Source organism: Girardinichthys multiradiatus, chromosome Y (genome assembly GCF_021462225.1).
Source record: "Girardinichthys multiradiatus isolate DD_20200921_A chromosome Y, DD_fGirMul_XY1, whole genome shotgun sequence".
NCBI classification, from domain to species: Eukaryota; Metazoa; Chordata; class Actinopteri; order Cyprinodontiformes; family Goodeidae; genus Girardinichthys; species Girardinichthys multiradiatus.
The window spans coordinates 17,935,616-17,954,920 of NC_061818.1; the positions used below are offsets into that span (position 1 = coordinate 17,935,616).

General features: G+C 38.9%; 1 gene segment (V, D, J or C); it reads left to right on the forward strand.

Moving 5' to 3' along the window:
- The first annotated feature begins 7,483 nt into the window (after positions 1-7,483).
- Positions 7,484-8,031, forward strand: LOC124864932. The segment is given in 2 exon segments: positions 7,484-7,524; positions 7,604-8,031. Coding segments are annotated over 2 exon segments (468 nt in total).
- The last annotated feature ends 11,274 nt before the right edge of the window (positions 8,032-19,305 follow it).

Sequence of the window (19,305 nt, forward strand, 5' to 3'; positions counted from 1 at the left end):
CCCAGGACACGCTGGAGGGACTATGTCTCTCGGCTGGCCTGGGAACGCCTTGGGCTCCCCCCGGAGTAGCTGGAGGAGGTGTCTGGGGAGAGGGACGTCTGGGCGTCTCTGCTGAGTCTGCTGCCCCCACGACCCGGTCCCGGATAAAGCGGAAGACGACGAGTACGAGTACAAGGAAAAGCTTTCCTCTGTAAATACTCATGTACTGGACATACAATATCTGGACAAAGAATATCTGGACAGATTAAGTCTTTTTTTTAATTTAGAATACCAGTAAAGTCTACACTCTACTTAAAGACACAAGTCTGCCCTATTGAAATCAAAATAAATACAAAACAAATAAAAACTCATTAGATTAAGGAATCTTGTGGAATTTTTAAAATCAGTCACTGCCTTACCTGAGCTGCCTTACCTGAGCTGGCTTACCTGAGCTGGCTTACTTGGAGGTCACATTAAATGCTACAGTAGATGAGTCTAAAGACGACACTGCAACATAATTTACCCAAACCAGAATAAATTCATATTCTATAGAAACACAAACCAATTTGAGGGGAATAATGTTGCAATTTTGTAAAACAGCTTTTTTGAGAAATAAATCGTTGATGTTAAATAAACAAGCAACCTTAAATAAACAAATAACATTTAATGACAGCCTTAATTATGCTAGTTGGTTATGTTTTATCCTCCCCTCTAATGGTGGTGTAGGTTTTTGTAAAAGAGTCGGTCACAGTGATATCGGGGCACAACGTTACACACCCACACAAAAACCTCAGCGCAAATATATAAGAGAAAAATACATTAATGTGCCTAGAAATATATTGAATATATGATTAATTATTAGTTACTTGTTTTCTTTGACTAGTTTAGCAAGCTGTCTGTGTTTTGAATTATATAATCTGCTCTTTTAATTTTATTGATACAAGATATTAATTCAAGCTCATTTTTGTTTAAGACCTGATTAAGAACTAATACAAAATGGATTTCAATACAATATCAAAAATATGGCACACTAATTAGAATTGCAAGAGTAATTTGAGTTTTTTCCTGTTTTGCTTTTCCTGTTTTTCTGCTGCTTCATGTTTTTGTTCAGGCAGTCAGTGAAGGTGTAGCACTGTGATTATGGGTTTGACTACTGGGGAGATGGAACTACAGTTACTGTTGAGCCAGGTAAAATAATTTAATCACATTCAGTACAATTAGTTTTTCATTTGGATTTGTTTATTATAATGTTTCTGTGGGGTTTATTTATGACATCTCATTCATAATTTACATAAAACTGCAGCCTGAATACTTGGATGATAATTTATAAAACATATTACCTTTAATTGTTGTATTACCATAATGTTCTGCAAGACCTTCTCAGAGCTTGTTGTTAATAGAAATCTCCTCTGAATAATTGTTTTTTATAAAGGTTTGAAGAAAGCATCGATTTATACAGAGATTAATATACGGACAACATAAAAATAACTTAATGTTTAGCGATTTTTTACTTGAATAGCTGCAATTACCAAAAAAAACAAAAGAAGAAATTTTCTCATCAAACATCATTACTTTAAACATTGTTGTTTTAATAATTATAAAAACCCCATGAATTAATTCAGTGTCAGTCTTACAGTGTTGCTCAAATCAACAAAAACAGCCATAAGAGCAAAATGTTCAAAATGGTCTCAAATTCATATTGTGAGAAAATAATCCCGAAATTTTGTACAGACATCAGACTTTAAATGAGTCAAAAAAATTAGAGGCGTAATTTGCGTGAAACAAAAAAATACAGCATTAGTTTATACGTCAATAATAATAAAAAAAAAGTTTTAACAATATGCTGCATTCTGTGGTTGCATTATGGAGGTTCGAAAATGAGGTATTTTGCGGCTCTAGTAGGGCTAACATTTTAAATTGTGCTCATGTCACCGGAGCTGACTTCAGCAGCCACACAAAACCATCCAGTTAAAAAACGTATTTCCAGGATCTACTGCGTGCAAGCTCATGTACGTCAGTGTGTCAGCGTTGGTGACACAGCATGAGTGTGTTTTTGTCCAGCTTTTGTCAAGTTTGGCCATAGAATGTAGAGCGACGTCGCAGAGACAAAAATCAGTCACAACGTGATTTAATAAAATGAATACAATAAACTGTGAAACCCTGCTCTCAGTCAAACGTGTTTAGCCCAAATTAAACATAAAGATAACTTTGTTGTCATGAAAGTGAACAAGTAATCTAAATAAAAACTAAATCAACATAAATAATAAACCTACTTTTGTAAAAAAAAACTGGAGCTGTTTAGAATAAGTCCCCAATAAATCGACATTTAAACCTAAAAAATCAGCAACAGAATACTTAAAAATAATGTTCAGACTCACTATATCAATTTTAATTTGTTTTCATCATTTACCTGAGCTTTAATGAGAACTGAGATTGCTTGTTCTTGATCAATGTTTCCACATACAATGGAATGTGCTCACGTACAACTAGGGGTACGAGTACCCCTGGTTTGGAATCACTGATGTAGAGGATATAAATGCTGAAAGAAAACAATAAGGGAAAAGGGTGGCTTGTCCTCTTCAGGTTGGAGGCGAGTTCCTGCCTCAAGTGGAGGAGTTCAAGTATCTCGGAGTATTGTTCGAGAGTGAGGGAAGAATGGAGCGGGAGATCGACGGACGGATTGGTGCAGCTGCCGCAGTAATGTGGGCGCTGTGCTGGTCCGTTGTGGTGAAGAGAGAGCTGAGCCGAAAAGCGAAGCTCTCAATTTACTGGTCGGTCTACATGCCTACGCTCACCTATGGCCATGAACTTTGGGTCATGACCGAAAGAATAAGATCCCGGATACAAGCAGCTGAAATGAGCTTCCTCCGTAGGGTGGCCGGGCACTCCCTTAGAGATAGGGTGAGGAGCTCGGCCATCCGGGAGGGGCTCGGAGTAGAGCCGCTGCTCCTCCACATTGAGAGGAGCCAGTTGAGGTGGCTCGGGCATCTATACCGGATGCCTCCTGGACGCCTTCCTCGGGAGGTGTTCCAGGCACGTCCCACCAAGAGGAGGCCCAGGGGACAGCCCAGGACATGCTGGAGGGACTATGTCTCTCAGCTGGCCTGGGAACGCCTTGGGCTCCCCCCAGAGGAGGTGTCTGGAGAGAGGGAAGTCTGGGTGTCTCTGCTGAGTCTGCTGCCCCCACGACCCGGTCCCGGATAAGTGGAAGACGACGAGTACGAGTACGAGAAAACAATATGCTGACCTCAACCACATGCAATTTAAACCAAGGAGGTTCTGTATCCATAAATTCTTAGTAGAAATATTACAGTTTTGTCAGTAAACTCAGAGGTATGTACTGTAGCTTTATCCTATTTCAACAAACACATAAAGCTTCATGCAACCTTCTGTGATTGGGTGGTCTGTCATTATGTAAAGTAAACCTGCTATAAAGTTACTCTCATGCTGTCAGTCACAGAGGAACCGAAGCTTTGATTGGATCATCTTTCACACCAACATGTTCTCTGTAGCTCTGCTGCTGCTGGCTGCTGGATCCTGTGAGTCTCACTGACACACTAAAAATATTATCCTTCACACTATAACAATGGTTCTCCTATATTGATTCCACATTTTTATCAACATATGTACAGTGTGAACAGCTGATGCAGCTAGCCTCTTTGTCTGTGCAGCCAGGTCAACGTCTGACCATCAGCTGTCAGGTCTCTTATTCTCTCATCAGCTACTGGACACACTGGATCAGACAGCCTGCAGGGAAAGGACTGGAGTGGATTGGTGTTATCTGGAACGATGGAAGCAATGCGTATGCCAGCAGTGTTCAAGGACGTACAGGAATCACCAGACACAGCAGTAAGAATATTGTGTATCTAAGACTGCCATGAAACCAGAGGAGTCTGCTGTGTATTACTGTGCCAGAGAGAGACACAGTGATCAATGTGAGCAGAGAGGCTGTACAAAAACTCCTCACAGAGCAGAAGTGACATTAGCACACATACAAATGCAAAGCATCCTGTTAAAGCAATAAATAATGTTGTGGTTTGTGATTTCTTGTCTTTTAGCTTCTGTCAACAGGTGGTTCAAGAGAAGAAATATTTTTATTTATTATATTCTTGCAGATGTGTAATTGAATTGGTAAATGTGATATGGAAATGTTTTTACAGGAGGTTTTTTGCTTATTTTCAAGGCATTGCCGTGGTCTTAGTATTATACCTTAAACACCTATATTAGTCTTTTAGAGGCATTAAATTATGAAATTTGATGGTAAAAATCACATTTTGCTTTTCAGGTGATTTCCTGCAGATGTTTGTTTGTCTTGTATTCCTGGAACTGTGATTGAGACCATGAAATGAGGTTGTGAAGTTGGCATATCCAAATAATAAAATGATGATTAAATGTACATATATACATACATATGTTTTGAGGCAAAACAAACTCGCCCTGAACAGTGTCCCAGTCACTCCTGTTTTGATCTTGAACTTTAAAAAACACATTGTCTCATTTTGTCCAGCTCGCTTAAGGGAATTACCATTCAAAAAAGAAACCACATAAACAATAACTCTGGAATCCAAAAAACAAAAACAAATCATTATTAATTTTTATCGCACTATGACAAGGTTCATGGCGTAATAAATAAAATATCCTGTGGAGATCTGAATGAAGTTTTAAAGAACTGAAAATGCATACTGTCAACTGAAATAAACTCATTATATACCTAAAAATATTCTTTGCAGAAATACATGTAGTGAGATTGGTTGTTTTTCTATTTGAAGAGGAGGAACTGATGCAAAGCAATTCCTTCCATCTTTACATGTTTATAAGAGAGTTTATCACTCGCAGTAAATCAGTGATAAACACACTCTAGACTGAGCAGAGACAAAAGGCTTCTACAATGACCCGACCTGAGGTTGTCATTGCTTTTTTCATTCTTTCAGCTAACTGGGCTGGTAAGAACAAATATCTTTTAACACAACTTCTTCAAGTGAGAAATGCAGAATCATTGAGTTCAATTCATAATGAGCTGTGTTTCTGCAGGTACTGGTGGTCAAACACTGACTGAGTCTGAACCAGTGGTTAAAAGGCCTGGAGAATCCCACAGACTGTCCTGCACATATTCGGGGTTTAGTGGGAATCCCTGGATTGCTTGGATTAGACAGGCAGCTGGAAAAGAACTGGAGTTCATTGCATACACTTGTGATGGATGCACCCCAATCTGCAAGGATTCATTAAAGAACAAGTTCAGTATTACAATACATGCTTCCAGTAAAACAGTGACTCTGAATGGACAGAATCTACAGCCTGAAGACTCAGCTGTGTATTACTGTGCAAGACTCCACAGTGACACAAACAAGTCCCAGGGCTGTACAAAAACCTACAAACCTGTACCAAGAACCACCAGAAGACGGGCTCTAACATCATTAATGACTAATTCCTAATGGACAGCGGCAAACTAAAACTCAATGAGGAACATCTGAAATCAGCATTTTACCCCAATAGGAGGAAAACTCGACAGAATTCTGTTAACCTTTTGAAAATGTTTCCACATGTTTTCCATACTAATAAATCAACACAGAAAACAATACATTAATAAATAACTTAGCTATCATTTGTGAAAAAGGTAAAGAACCTCTCAGATTAATATTACACATTCTTATGATCTTTCTTCTTCAGGGCCATGAGTTTTCACTCTTAACATTTAAGATTACTAACCTAACTTTTTAAATCAGACAAAGATAACATGAGCAAATTCAAAATGTTCACAAATGAGGATTTTTATTTGCGATGTGCATAAAGCTTGATGTGTAGAAATATCCCTCCCCTAATGTTAAAGCTTGAATTGACAAATCCATCTCTAAGGTTTTGGGAGTTCTACAACTGGAAACCACTGCTGACCAAAAATTAAACAAAGACCTGCCTCAAAGCTGGCACACTGATGATTCACCAAGACCTTTGAGATAATATTTTGTGGATTGGGAAGATGTAAGTGGAAATTTTTGCAAGCTATTTTTCCTCTTACAGCTGGGATGAAAGAAAAAGCATTTCATAAAAGAACATCATACTGACATTCACCCCACAGTGTTGGTAGTGTGATGGTCTGGGACTGCTTTACTGCTTCAGGACTTGCTGTAGTTAGAAAACCATGAATTCTGCTCTCTTGCTGAATGATTTAAAGGAGAATATCCAGTAATCGGTTTGTGACCTTAAACTCAAGCACTCTTGGGTTATACAATAAGGTAATGATCTGGAGCCCACAAGCAAGTCCACATGTGAATTATAAAAGGAAGATTTTTGAGCGGCCTAAAAAAAGTCTGGACTTACAACTGATTAAACCTTCACTGCAAAGAAGGAGGCCTAAAATTCCTTCACAGATTTAAAAGACCCATTGCATAATAGAAGTTATTGCCACCAAGAATGTTACAACCAGTTAGTAGGTTTGGGGGGAAATAACTTTTTCAAAAGGACCAGATTGGTTTGGGTTGCTTTTTTCCTTTAATAAACAAAAATATTATTTGAAACTGCATTTTGTATTTGCTCTGTTTATGTCTGTCTTTGTTAGAAACAAGCTGTCATTTCTTTTGATGTTTTGGTTATAACATATAAATTATTTTCAAGTCAAGCAATAACGTCTAGAAAAAATTGTTAATCAGCAATAGCAGAAAGAGTATAACTCTCTTCAGGCCACTTTCATGAATAGAAAGTATTTAAATATTTGTCTGGTGGTGGCTATTATCAAACAATATTAAATATACGTTTGTTATAGAAAACAGCATGGCGTTGCGGTGGTTGTTCCTTCATAGCAAGGACATGGATTTAAATCCCATCCAGACTAGGGGGTCATGCAGAGGTCATGTTCAGGTGCTCCAGTTTTCCCTCAGATGTTAACTGGAACTAACAAAATGTCCTTAGATATGACAGTGTCCTGTAATGGACTGGTGCCCTGTCCAGGGTCAAGGCTGTCTTGGCTTTTCACCTACTGTGCAAAACGTCATGTTAAATTCAATTGCTGAAGGAAATAGTATTTGGTTACAAGTGCTGTTTTAATTAAATTAAACATATAGAAAATAAGATTGTATCAAAATCAGTAAACTACTATAAAACTATTGAAAATAGCAATTGAGGTAGAAATGACATTAAAGTTACATTTAACAATCTTTAATCATTGGGATACGACGTGACCATCAGTTTAAAAAAAGAAGCATTTTTATTTAAATGGAATTTGATGTAATATGAAGTCTTTTTTAATGTTAGGCTACAAAAGAACTGCTAAAACACCCACCAGTGATTAAAGATATGATACATTTTAATACCATGTTCAGTTCACATTAACTCTAAAATGCTAAATGCATAAACCTGCAAATTTCTTCAGAGTTTAACATTTATTTTGAGTACTAATAGGCTGACACTGTAGGTTTGATTGTATGCAAACTTGCACCATCCCCCCACACCATCCTGTCTGCTATAAAATGTCACAGTATGGAGGTAACAGTATGTCTGTTTCATCCGTCAACATGTTTTGTGCAGCCCTGTTCCTGTTCCTAGCAGCTGCCGGTGAGTTTTTAAAATGTATCCTAGGTAATCAATTTCTTTAAAGCCTTACTTTTCATTTCTGAAAATATTTCTTCATCAGGTATGAAATGTGAACAGCTGACACAGCCAGCTTCTGTGACTGTGCAGCCTGGTCAGCCTCTAGCCATCAGATGTCAGGTTTCTTATTCTGTCACCGGCTACTGGACCCACTGGATCAGACACTCTGCAGAAAAAGGACTGGAGTGGATTGGTCAGGTAGCTGGATCTACAACATACTACAAAGATTCACTAAGAAATAAATTTAGCATTTCTACAGATTCTTCCAGCAGCACAGTGACTCTGACTGGGCAGAATGTGCAGCCTAAAGATAATGCAGTGTATTACTGTGCCAGAGAGCCACAGTGGCACAAACAAGCTGCAGAGCTGTACAAAAACACCCAGATGGTTACCTGTCAACCAGAGGAGGCGCTCTTTGTGGGATTAAAAAAACAGATTTGTCAGACACACTGGAGAATAAAACTCAAATGAAATCATAACAGAAATAAGTATAACACACAAATGTCTTCTCTATCTCGCTACCATTTGTTTTGTTCTAACTTGTCATTCTTGATTATTCCACATCTACCCAACAGTCTGTATTGCAATACTACTGAAATAAAGACAACTCAGTATAAGCATTCGGCTGATGGTGTTGTTTCTTACATACTTTAACGGTTAACTTTGCAAAATAATATTTTAATACTCTCAAGAAAACAAGTTTCACATTTCACATTTAAATAAATAAATGAACAGCAGGCTCCCACCGAACGTGGTGACCTGCATGTTTCTGTTCTGCAGTTTCATCAAAAAAACTGCTTATTTTGTAATTCTTGTATGAGTTTATTTGTGACACAGATCTCCAGTTAAAATGAAGTCATGTATTTATTTCTCTGTAAATAGCAAGAACTGCTCTGTCTTATTAACCCAAAATTAAGCTGAGATTTTCTGATTATTTCTGAAATGTAGTGTCAGACCTCAGACCTTCAGCCACATACGTCACAATATATATTTGCCTTAAAAACATGTTATTTTTTTGGATGTAGCATGACTTTTAGATTTATGTGTTTTACTATTAAAAGGTTAATGAAATAGTTTAAACTAGTTTGAAGAATTAGTTTTGCATGCAGAATCATTGGTAATTTATTAGATTGGAAGTTTCCCCGGTACCCTTAAGCTAGCTGACAGTTCAAGATATGCAAAAGTAAGGAATATATTTCTGATAAAGAATCTGAGTCATGACTTCATACTTGGTGGGAATTATTTATTAGATTCGAATTTGTAGGATTTATGCATCTGAATTACATTAGATGTCCATTAATCTAAAACGTATCTTCATACAAGACAAATCAGGATGATATGTGACTTATTTCTAAGTGAAATATTGATTAACTGTACGACGACTGAAGGTTGTGTTTTGTTGTTGATGGAACTGAGTTACAGTTAAAAACATCTGGATTTTCTTTATGCTGCTTTTGTTAAATTCATAGAGACACGTAGTTATGTCAGAATTCATTTCTTTTGTTCTATCTAATGTGATCTTGGTTACTAGAACATTCTTGTTTAAACCTTTTGCTGGATTGTCGCATGGGTTGGACCCTGCGCCAGAAGGGGGGAATGTCAGAATAAAGTAACATGGGGATATTTCCAAGATAATTTTTTTCCACATCTTTGTGTGAAGGTAGGATGTTGTTTTACTGTCAAAGCCTGTCCACTGTGTTTTCTCAAGTTTCACAGACGGTGAAGGCTGCATTACCAGAAACAGCCACTTCCACCCTCCAGTCCTTTATTCCTGGCGACTGGATTCTGCTCAGAGAATCTAGGAGAAAACACTGGAAGTCCAGGGCTGGAATGGCCCATATCAGATCCTACTAGACACCCAGGAAAGCTGCAGTCCAGCTCCTCCAGCTTCATCTGGCTTCCAGGACACAAGTCATCTTCCAACTGGTCATCCACGGCCTGAAAGGTGTGAGGACAGCGGACCACCACAAGACAAAGAACTGTAAGCGGATCACTGGCGAGTGATTGAACAGGTGGTTGAAGAACACTGTTCTTACAAGGGCACAATAATCCCTTGGGCAGTGCCACGTTATTTCAGAATCTACTTAAGGCCATCGCATTGCCTGAAAGTTAGAAATCATAAGGTCATTTGCCTCACTGCACACACACCACAGTGAGAGACACATAGGAAACATACAGGGAAGACCTCTACACATTGCACATAACCTTTCTCTGGATGATTGACTGGCGACGTCTGCAACAGAGAGACAGTCAAACATGCGCCATGATGCTTATTTTCCTTAATTTCTTAATATTTGGTGGCTACTAGGGGCTCCTTCGCCTGGACAGCGAGGGTCAGCCAAATTCTTTTCTCCCACTTTGACAGCGAAACTGACTCTGAGGAGGAAATCTTGGATGCTTTTATCTAACTTTCATGTTTATTGCTTGATATCTATCATTATGGCACAAATTTGAAATGTGTTCATTTCCGCCATTGTTATAATTTGTTTTCTTTGAGGAAAAAAACTGTTTGCTTTCAGTATCAGAAGGAAGGAGTTGTAATGGAAATTATTTTATTAAGTGTTCCAAAGTGTATGACCTTTGGGTTGCCTCACTCCCCTGAACATCTTTTAGTGGTGGAAGCTGTAAAAGCCATTATCAGAAGTTTAATGGTTAAGGCCATTTGTTAGGGTGATGCCTTTGGAAGAGCAGATGTTGTTCCTAGGTAACCTTCTCACCTCTGAACCCGAGAACAGTCTAGGGTCACAAAGCACAAACTCTTTTAAGTGGTGATAACAGCCATATACTCTTTAAATATTGTGTGTAAATGTTGACACCACACTAAACCCAAAAGCAGATGATTATGATGACATGTTGTAAATGAATATATCTTCCATGCCTGAGTGTATTCATAATTGTACTTCATAAAATTACCTTATAGCAGAAAATTGAAAGAAGTTGCTGTTTAAGTGAAGTGAGAAAAAGTGCAATGATGATATGAACAAGGCTTGTTTTAATTATTTTATTTTTTATTCTTACATTTTGTTTCTTTGCTTTATTATTGTTTTACTCTGCCATGATTGGTGGTCGCCTGGCGGAGGGACCGTGTAAGTGTTTCCCACAAAATAATCTGTTTTCCGTCCTGTGGGTTTGTGCTTACACAGAGTGTTTCATTTTACATGTATTTACTCATGACTTATTCGTGATAAAACAGGGGGGAACTGTTAGGGTTTTTATGACTTTTTGTATTGTTTATCACTCATCTAAGTGCTTTTCCCTACTAACATGTTGCAGGAGGGGAAATGGTCACAAGAATGAGTTATGGTTTTATTACTAGCAGCATCTGGGGGCTATACACCAGGTGCCCATTTCCCACTTCCTATGTTTGTTTATAATCAAGACAGATGAACCCTAACCTTTCTGACAACACACACACACACATATACAGCCCCACCCCGAATGATGTTTGAACTGTGTGTGAACCAAGCATGTATGAATAAAGAGAGAGGGGGCTAATACTTCGTAGTCTGTAGTGCACAGCTACCCTTGCAAGTAAAACTGACTCGGTGTCTTTCCTTACCTCTGAGTTGATTAAATAATACCTATAAGGTACACTTTGCTCTTTTGTTCTGTTTTTGCATTACAGAACATACAAATTTACAATTTACAATGTACAATATACAATGTACAATGCAATATTCTGCATTACAGAATATACAAATTTACAATTTACAATGTACAATATACACATATATAAATAAAAAGGTGCATTTGCAACATCTGTATGCTGTTGTTTGGTACTCTATTAAATGTACATCAGAGAAACAGCCTGGGGGAAGAAACTGTCTCTGTGGCGGCTGGTTTTAGTGAACAGTGCTCTGTAGCGGCGGCCTGAAGGTAAAACTCTAAACAGTTTATGTGCAGGGTGTGTGGGGTCTGCAGAGATTTTGGCAGCTCTTTTCTTGACCCTAGACCTGTATAAGTCCTGGATAGAGGGAAGGTCAGCTCTGATTATTCTCTCTGCAGACCTGATTATTCGTTGCAGTCTGGACCTGTCCGGTTTTTTGGATGAGCCAAACCACACTGAGATGGATGAAGACAGGACAGACTGAATGATGGCAGTGTAGAAGATGACCAACAGCTCCTGTTGAAGATTGAACTTCTTGAGTTGCCTCAGGAAGTACAGTCTCTGCTGGGCCTTCTTTCGAACAGGGTCTATGTGTGAAGAACATCTCAGGTCCTCAGAGATGGTGGTTCCTAAGAACCTGAAGTGGTCCACGGCCGATACAGTGTTGTTGAGGATGGTGAGGGGGGTGTATGGGGGTGGTGTTCTCCGAAAGTCCACCACCATTGATAAGATAGCAGTTAAAGGTTTCATGACTAGTTTAATCAAATTTCTCAACAAACTTTTCATTAAATTATGGCAAGATTGTAAAAAATAAATATTTATAACAATTATTTACAAATGAATTTGTTCTGTGCGAATCTAAAATGCTTTTATATTTTAATTACACAGCACTGCTGTTAATGTTGTATTGTCCCCTGTCAAATACAAAGTAGGAACTCTCTGTTTTGTTTTCAGATAAGATCATGAAATTACAAGAGTTTTATGGTGTTTATTAAATGCATCACAGTCAATTGATAAATATTGGTGCATCGTTCTTATTGTCCCATGCCTAAATTATACCAGTGACATATGTCTGTGTAGCAGCAAGAAATTACAGTGTACTGTCATGGAAAAATATGTTTGATGGATGAATGTGTCATGTTAACATGGGTTAATGTATATTTTTCTTTTACACAGAAAAACGTTAATAATAAATCAAGAGGTTGTACAAGTGCATTCAATTAGTAACATACAATATTTCCATTATAATAAGCCATGTTGTCATTTATGTTTGTTTTTTTTATAAGGGAATTTGGTTTAAAAAACCTATTGTGTTTCTTATAATGTAGATATCAAAGGGAAGAATATGTACAATATAAGAATATTGTAAAAATCTCACCACATATAAATGTATTTCTTTCCATATAAAATCAGAGAAAAAATATATAATTTGTATCAATCCATTTAGAGTAATAACCATAAGCTGTATCCTGTATGAAAAACTGTAAAGCTTCCTGCTGTGCTGTTAAGAGTATGGTAGCCATTTCTGATTGGCTGGTCTGTCATCAGGCAAATTAAATATCGAGCTTTTTAGACCTGATCTCATGCTGTCAATCACAGAGAAGCTCTCATTGAATCATCTTCAGCACCAACACGTTCTCTGTAGCTCTGCTGCTGCTGGCGACTGGATCCTGTGAGTCTCACTGAGACACTCATATTATACTGACACCACACAAATATTTATATTATATTGTAAGTAATTCGATATTGTCATCTACAGGTGTGAAGTGTAAAGTGTAAAGACATAACAATATTCTCTCATAACCCTGTCCTGTCTGACCATTTCTTAATAACCTTTGAGTTTAATTTAACCGAGTACTCCACACCTGAAAGAAAATTTCATTATAGTAGATCATTATCAGGCGATGCTGTAACAACCTTTAAAGAATCTGTTCCACTTTTAATTTCCTCATTATCACTGAAAATCACAGTGGAGGGCAATAATTATGTTTCTGCCCTTTCACAAATTGATTCTTTTGTTCATAGTGTTTCTTCATCATTGCGTGGTGCATTAGACAATGCAGCCCCCTTGAAAAAGAATGTAATCATTAATAGGAGGCTAGCTCCTTGGTTTAATTCAGAGCTACGTACTTTAAAGCACAATGTTAGAAAATTGGAGAGAAAATGGCGCTCTACACACCTAGAGGATTCCTACTTAATCTGGAACAATAGCCTACTGTTGTATAAAAAGACACCTCACCAAGCTAGAACAGCTTATTTCTCATCATTAATAGAAGAGAACAAGAATAATCCTAGGTTTCTCTTTAGTACAGTTGCTAAACTTACACAGAGTCATAGCTCTGTTGAGCCATCCATTCCCTTAGCTCTTAGCAGCCATGACTTTATGGGATTCTTCTTAAATAAAATTGATTCTATTAAAAATAAAATCTTTGACATACTCCCAAAGATGATTACTTCATCCTCAGCAAGTGAGACAGCATTGGAAATAACTGCAGAACCTGATTTGTGTTTGGACTGTTTTGATCCTGTGAAGCTTCCTGAGTTATCAGAAATATTAGCTTCATCTAAACCTTGTATGTTAGACCCAATCCCAACCAAAATATTTAAGGAAGTGTTCCCTCTGATTACCAGCCCCATTTTAGATATGATTAATCTATCTATAGTAAATGGATATGTACCACAGGCTTTTAAGTTAGCTGTAATTAAACCTTTACTTAAGAAACTTTCGCTTGATCGAGATGACTTGAAAAATTACAGACCTATATCCAATCTTCCATTCTTATCTAAAATTCTTGAGAAAATAGTTACTAATCAAATGTGTGAGCATTTACACAGCAATGACCTGTTTGAAGAGTTTCAGTCAGGTTTCAGAGCTCATCATAGCACTGAAACAGCTCTGCTGAAAGTCACTAATGATATTCTTATGAGAGAATTTAAGTATACCCTTTAGTCAAACGTTTTGACAGGTGGGCGGGACTTCCGGTGAGGGCGGGACTTCCGGTTGGCGCCATGTTGGGGCCATGTGGGCGGGAGGTCACGTGGTCAAACAGGGGGTGTGTCCAAGGGCCATAACCGTGGATGCTGATTGGTTGTCGTCATTAGGGGTGATACCTTAAATGAGCCAATGAAAAACACAGAGGTGTGTTTGTTATAAATAGAACAAGACAAATATGGTATTATCGGAAACTGTTTGGCATCAGCACCAATTAAAAATAGAGGGGGTGTGTTTGTAAGCATCGTTAAACCTTGAATAACCCAATGAAAACAATAGGGCGATAATACAGAATAATACAGAGATAAAACTCTGCACTTTACATGCAGCATTCGTTGGAAAAGAACACCCGTTCAACAATGGCTAGAGTTAAGAGAGTTTATCGTCAAGCGGAGGAGAAACGCAACACGTGCCAAGATTATGATGAACAAGCAACTGCATCATCTACTTCCTCATCTGAGATACCTATCGGAATTCCCGTCATGACATACTCTACCGATGATGAGGATCCAACATCAACTTCAACAACCATGGTTGAAAATCAGACCTCGGGTCGGCCAAGAGGTATGTCAGTTCTGTGAGAAATCCCAGTGACCGTCTACCAGCATTCATCCGGTGAATTGAATGCTCCTAAGAAATCAACATACTACATCTGCAGGGTACAAAGACCCCCGTTCGACACTCTGCAGGAAGAATGGTCTTTGGAGCCATATGGCCTGGTTGGCAGCTGGGGTTATATTTTCATGTATGAAATAGGAGAGCTTTGCCTGTATTAATTGGATCAAGATGAGGTATTTAATGGATCACTGGCTCTGTGTACTCTCACCCACAGCGACTGGGCTGTGTTAAGGCTTGCAATCCCGCACCTTAATGATACCCCTGAAACAGTCTCAAAGCAGGAGAGGGAGGAAGAAGAAGAAGAAGAAAATGAACTGTCTCCTCGACCTGTAAAACGGGCGAGAATGTTTCATATACCATCCGATGTTGAAATAGCTGAGAGAGAACCTCTCTTTAGCGCAGTGTGGGGGTCAAAAACCACAGCAAATGGCCGCTGGTCTTTTCGGGCAAGCAGACGCAGGAACAACCGGACGAGTCCCTCAGATCTGTTTGTGTTGGAGGCTTTCAATCAGGACTGCGGCGTATTCAAGACAATGCTGGCTCTGCCGTTTGAAGCTTGGGCAGAGAAGATGAGTGAAATTGGACATCGTCTTTCCGACCTTTTCAATAAGTCACGAAGTTGGACTGATGTCATGTCAGTGAAAAAAACGCTGACGTTTCCTGTTTTACGTTTAGAACGAACCCTCTTCTGAGGACACGCCCCTTCCTATGATATATATACGGGGGGATAACTGCAAGCTCACAGACACTGAGAATCGTATCATGAGAATGAGTGGACCGACACCATACAGGGATCTCTACAACCACTGAGCAGAGATCCACTTCTCTCCTGAGCACGATGAAAGCTTCAACATTGGACCATATCATCTGCCTTCCCCTGACCTCTTCTCACCATCCACCTCAACGTCCTCGTTCTCAGAGAACCACTTCAGTCCTGCATCACCTACAGGATACAACATGAAATATCTACCGCTTTCTCCAGACCTCTGCTCACCATCGCCGCTATTCATAGCTGAGTCTGTAGACGCGAATGTCCTGCCTGAAGACATGAAGGTGGTCGTGGAGGAGGAGGTAGCCACCGGCTACTCACCCTCTACCGAAGCCCCTACACAAACCCTGGAACCGATGGAGGACCCTCAGCCTTCAGCAGAGGATGAGAGTAACCAGGAGGACGAAATTGACGGTTGGTTCTCAACCACCCTCATCAATACGGTGAAAACAGCGATACTTCATTTATTCAACATAACCTCTTTGAACTATCTCAGAGAAACCTGCTATGGGTGTATAACGAACCACCCGAGCCAGCGTCAGCACCATTGCCTGGAGGTATTGGGGGAGGATTATTACCAAGTCAACTTTCAACGCATCGTACGACGACTCGTAACCCCCAAACTCATTCCTGCTATTCAGAATCTTCTGGTACTTCGAAGCATACAAGCGGATGACTTCAGAGTGAAGACGATTGCCAAGACGGTTTTATATGAACTGAAATCGGTACAAGGCATCCACAGTGCAATAGCGCACGTTTATGATCACATGGTCGATGAGAAACATCTCAAACAACTTAACTCTGTTTCAGAGTGCTATGGACTGACAAACTGATCTCACATGTTTGATGACTTGTTGTATCATTTTTTTTTTTTTTTTAGTATTCCAGTACTTTAATTAATCTGCATTATATGATTTTTCTTCTTTTTTTCTTTTTACTATTAAATACAATTAAAGTAGGTACATATTAACATTTCCCAAAAGTGTTGTTTAAAAGCTAGTAGTGTTTGAATTCATCTGCATTAATCTGCATTTTATCTGATTTTTTTTATTTTTTATATTAAATACAAACAAATAAATAAAAGAAGGATAAATCTACCCTCCTGTGTGTTTTTTCTCATTATTTAACAAGTAATCGGCAGAGTGAGCATAAGGCAGAGATGGCAGGAAGACGGCTGATGAAGAAAGTATATTATAGCCCTTCAAATCCGGGAAGTTTTGGGGGTGTAGATAGGCTGAGGAGGGTTATTTATGCAAGATGAAACGGGAAAGAAGGTTGCGGTTGAAAAAGTTAAAGATTTTTTATCAGGAGAAGATACCTATACTCTACATAAACCTGCAAGAATAAAGTTCCCGAGAAATAGAGTTTTTGTCACCAGACCATTGAGGCAGTTCCAGGCTGATCTCTGTGACATGCAAGCTCTGGCCAAGGAAAATGATGGTTATAATTATTTATTAACAGTCATTGACATCTTTTCAAAAAGGGCGTATGTACGAGTTTTGAAGAGGAAAACAGCCGCTGAGGTGGTAAAGGCATTTGAATCAGTTTTTACAGAAAGTCAGTTCCCCAAAAAACTTCAGACTGATGCCGGTAAATAATTTTTTAACAAGAAATTTAAGGTTTTAATGGAGAAACACGGTATTGAACATTTTGCCACAGCGAGTGAAGCAAAAGCTTCAGTGGTCGAGAGATTTAAAAACAAGGATGTGGAGATATTTTACAGCTAGCAATACCCGGCGGTACGTCGATGTACTGCAAAACCTAGCTAGAAGCTACAACCATTCCTACCACTCCAGCATTAAAATGAGCCCTATGGAAGTGACCTCAGAAAATGCCTTTCAAGTGTTTCAGAATCTGTATGATGTCAAGTCCAACAGATATTGCAAGGACTCAGTGACAACGTTTAAACAAGGGGATCTTGTCAGAATATCCAAGGTCCGTGGAGTGTTTGACAAAAAATACGAACAGAGTTTTACGGATGAAGTGTTTACAGTGTATGAGTGGATACCCCGATCTCCTCTTGTATACAAACTCAAAGATTTGGATGGAGAACCTATCGAGGGTTCCTTTTACGCTGAGGAACTTCAAAATGTAAAAATATTTAACAACAAGATGTATCAAGTGGAAAAAATATTGAAACGACATACGGTCAAGGGAGTCAAACAGGTTTTTGTAAGCTGGATCAAGTTTGATGAACTTCAAAACGTATAAAAAGGTTTGCACTAAACCTCACAGTTGACACAGCATCATGAACCGTCAGGTAGAGGATGATGACTTTTACGTTACTCTTCCATCTAATGCTAGCATGGAAGTGTTTAAAAATAATACCAGTTCAAGTTTCCGTGTAAATTTAGCTCAACATATTGATTTAGAAGGCCAATGGATGGTTGCATTAGCAGATATTTCATACCCTCATACATGGCATAATTTACCGGATTATGATGCCTACTTTGAATGGAGGAAGGTTGGTGATATGGAGATCAATACGCAAAGGATCAGAAGTGGCTACTATAACAGCGTTATTCAACTCGAGACAGAGATGGAAATGTTTTTCAAAAAATTGAAATCGGGTTTACGCATTAAATTCAGCAAAGTTCAAAAGAGATTTGCATTTCAAGCAAACAGTCCGTATGAAATACGCTTCTCCAGCACTCTAGCTTATATGATGGGCGTGAAACCAGGGGAATGGATTCATGTTTTTGAACCAAAACTGGCTCCTTTTCCGGCGGACATAAAGGCTGGTTTCTATCACCTATACTGTTACAGCGACGTGGTCAGCCCTCAAATAGTAGGCGACACTTTTGCACCTTTACTGCAGACCGTCAAAGTACAAGGCAAATTCAGTGATATGATTACTCAGACGTTTAACCCCGCCCACTACCTTCCAGTCTCCAGAAGACATATTGAAAATATCAATATAGAAATTAAATCGGACCAAAACGTTCCTGTAAATTTCGTCTATGGAAAGACCGTCATAAGACTACACTTCAGACCGGTGATATCACAACGTAGCCTGAGATAAATTTTATTTGTATAAACTATTCCAGAGATATGTATATAACCTCTAAGACTGATTGGTTATCATTCATATTACCCTGGTCCTTCAACACTGTGCACCAAGCAGGCAAGAGAGAACATGGCACAGCTAAGTCTGAGACGTGATCCAAATCGCTTTGTAAATTACTATGTAAGTCAACCAGGCGGTAATCTGCCAGGGTTTTATGGGGCTCCGGTCAGGTACGGACGCGGAATTGGATCATTATTTTCAAAATTATTCCGCTTCGTATCCCCTCTGGTTAAAAAAGGATTTGCAATTGCAAAACCCCATCTTAAAACGGCTGCATCAAATATCGCTTCGGATGTCATCGGTAGAGCCGTGAGTAAAATGAGTGGTTCTACACACACCGACGGTCAAGAAGGTTCAGGAATTATGGTTTTATCCAAAAGATCCAGAACAAGACCCCCTGGTGATCGTTTAAGGACGGTTAAAAAACAACGACAAACGCGAAAAAGGAGATCAGTCGGAGCAGACAAACGAAGAGGAAGGAAGTCTTCCGCAAGTTTTGATATATTTAAATAATGGCTCTTTTTCATAACAAATCATCAGAGTGCACGCTGGCAGAGTTGGACTTATTTTCTGCCCCGATGACGCAGCTATCGATCGAAGATAAAATTTACACCAAGATCCAGCCTTTATCAGCAATCACCGATGGAGGCCCGATCGAGTTTTTCCTTCCGGGAGACGGAGAAAAGTATCTG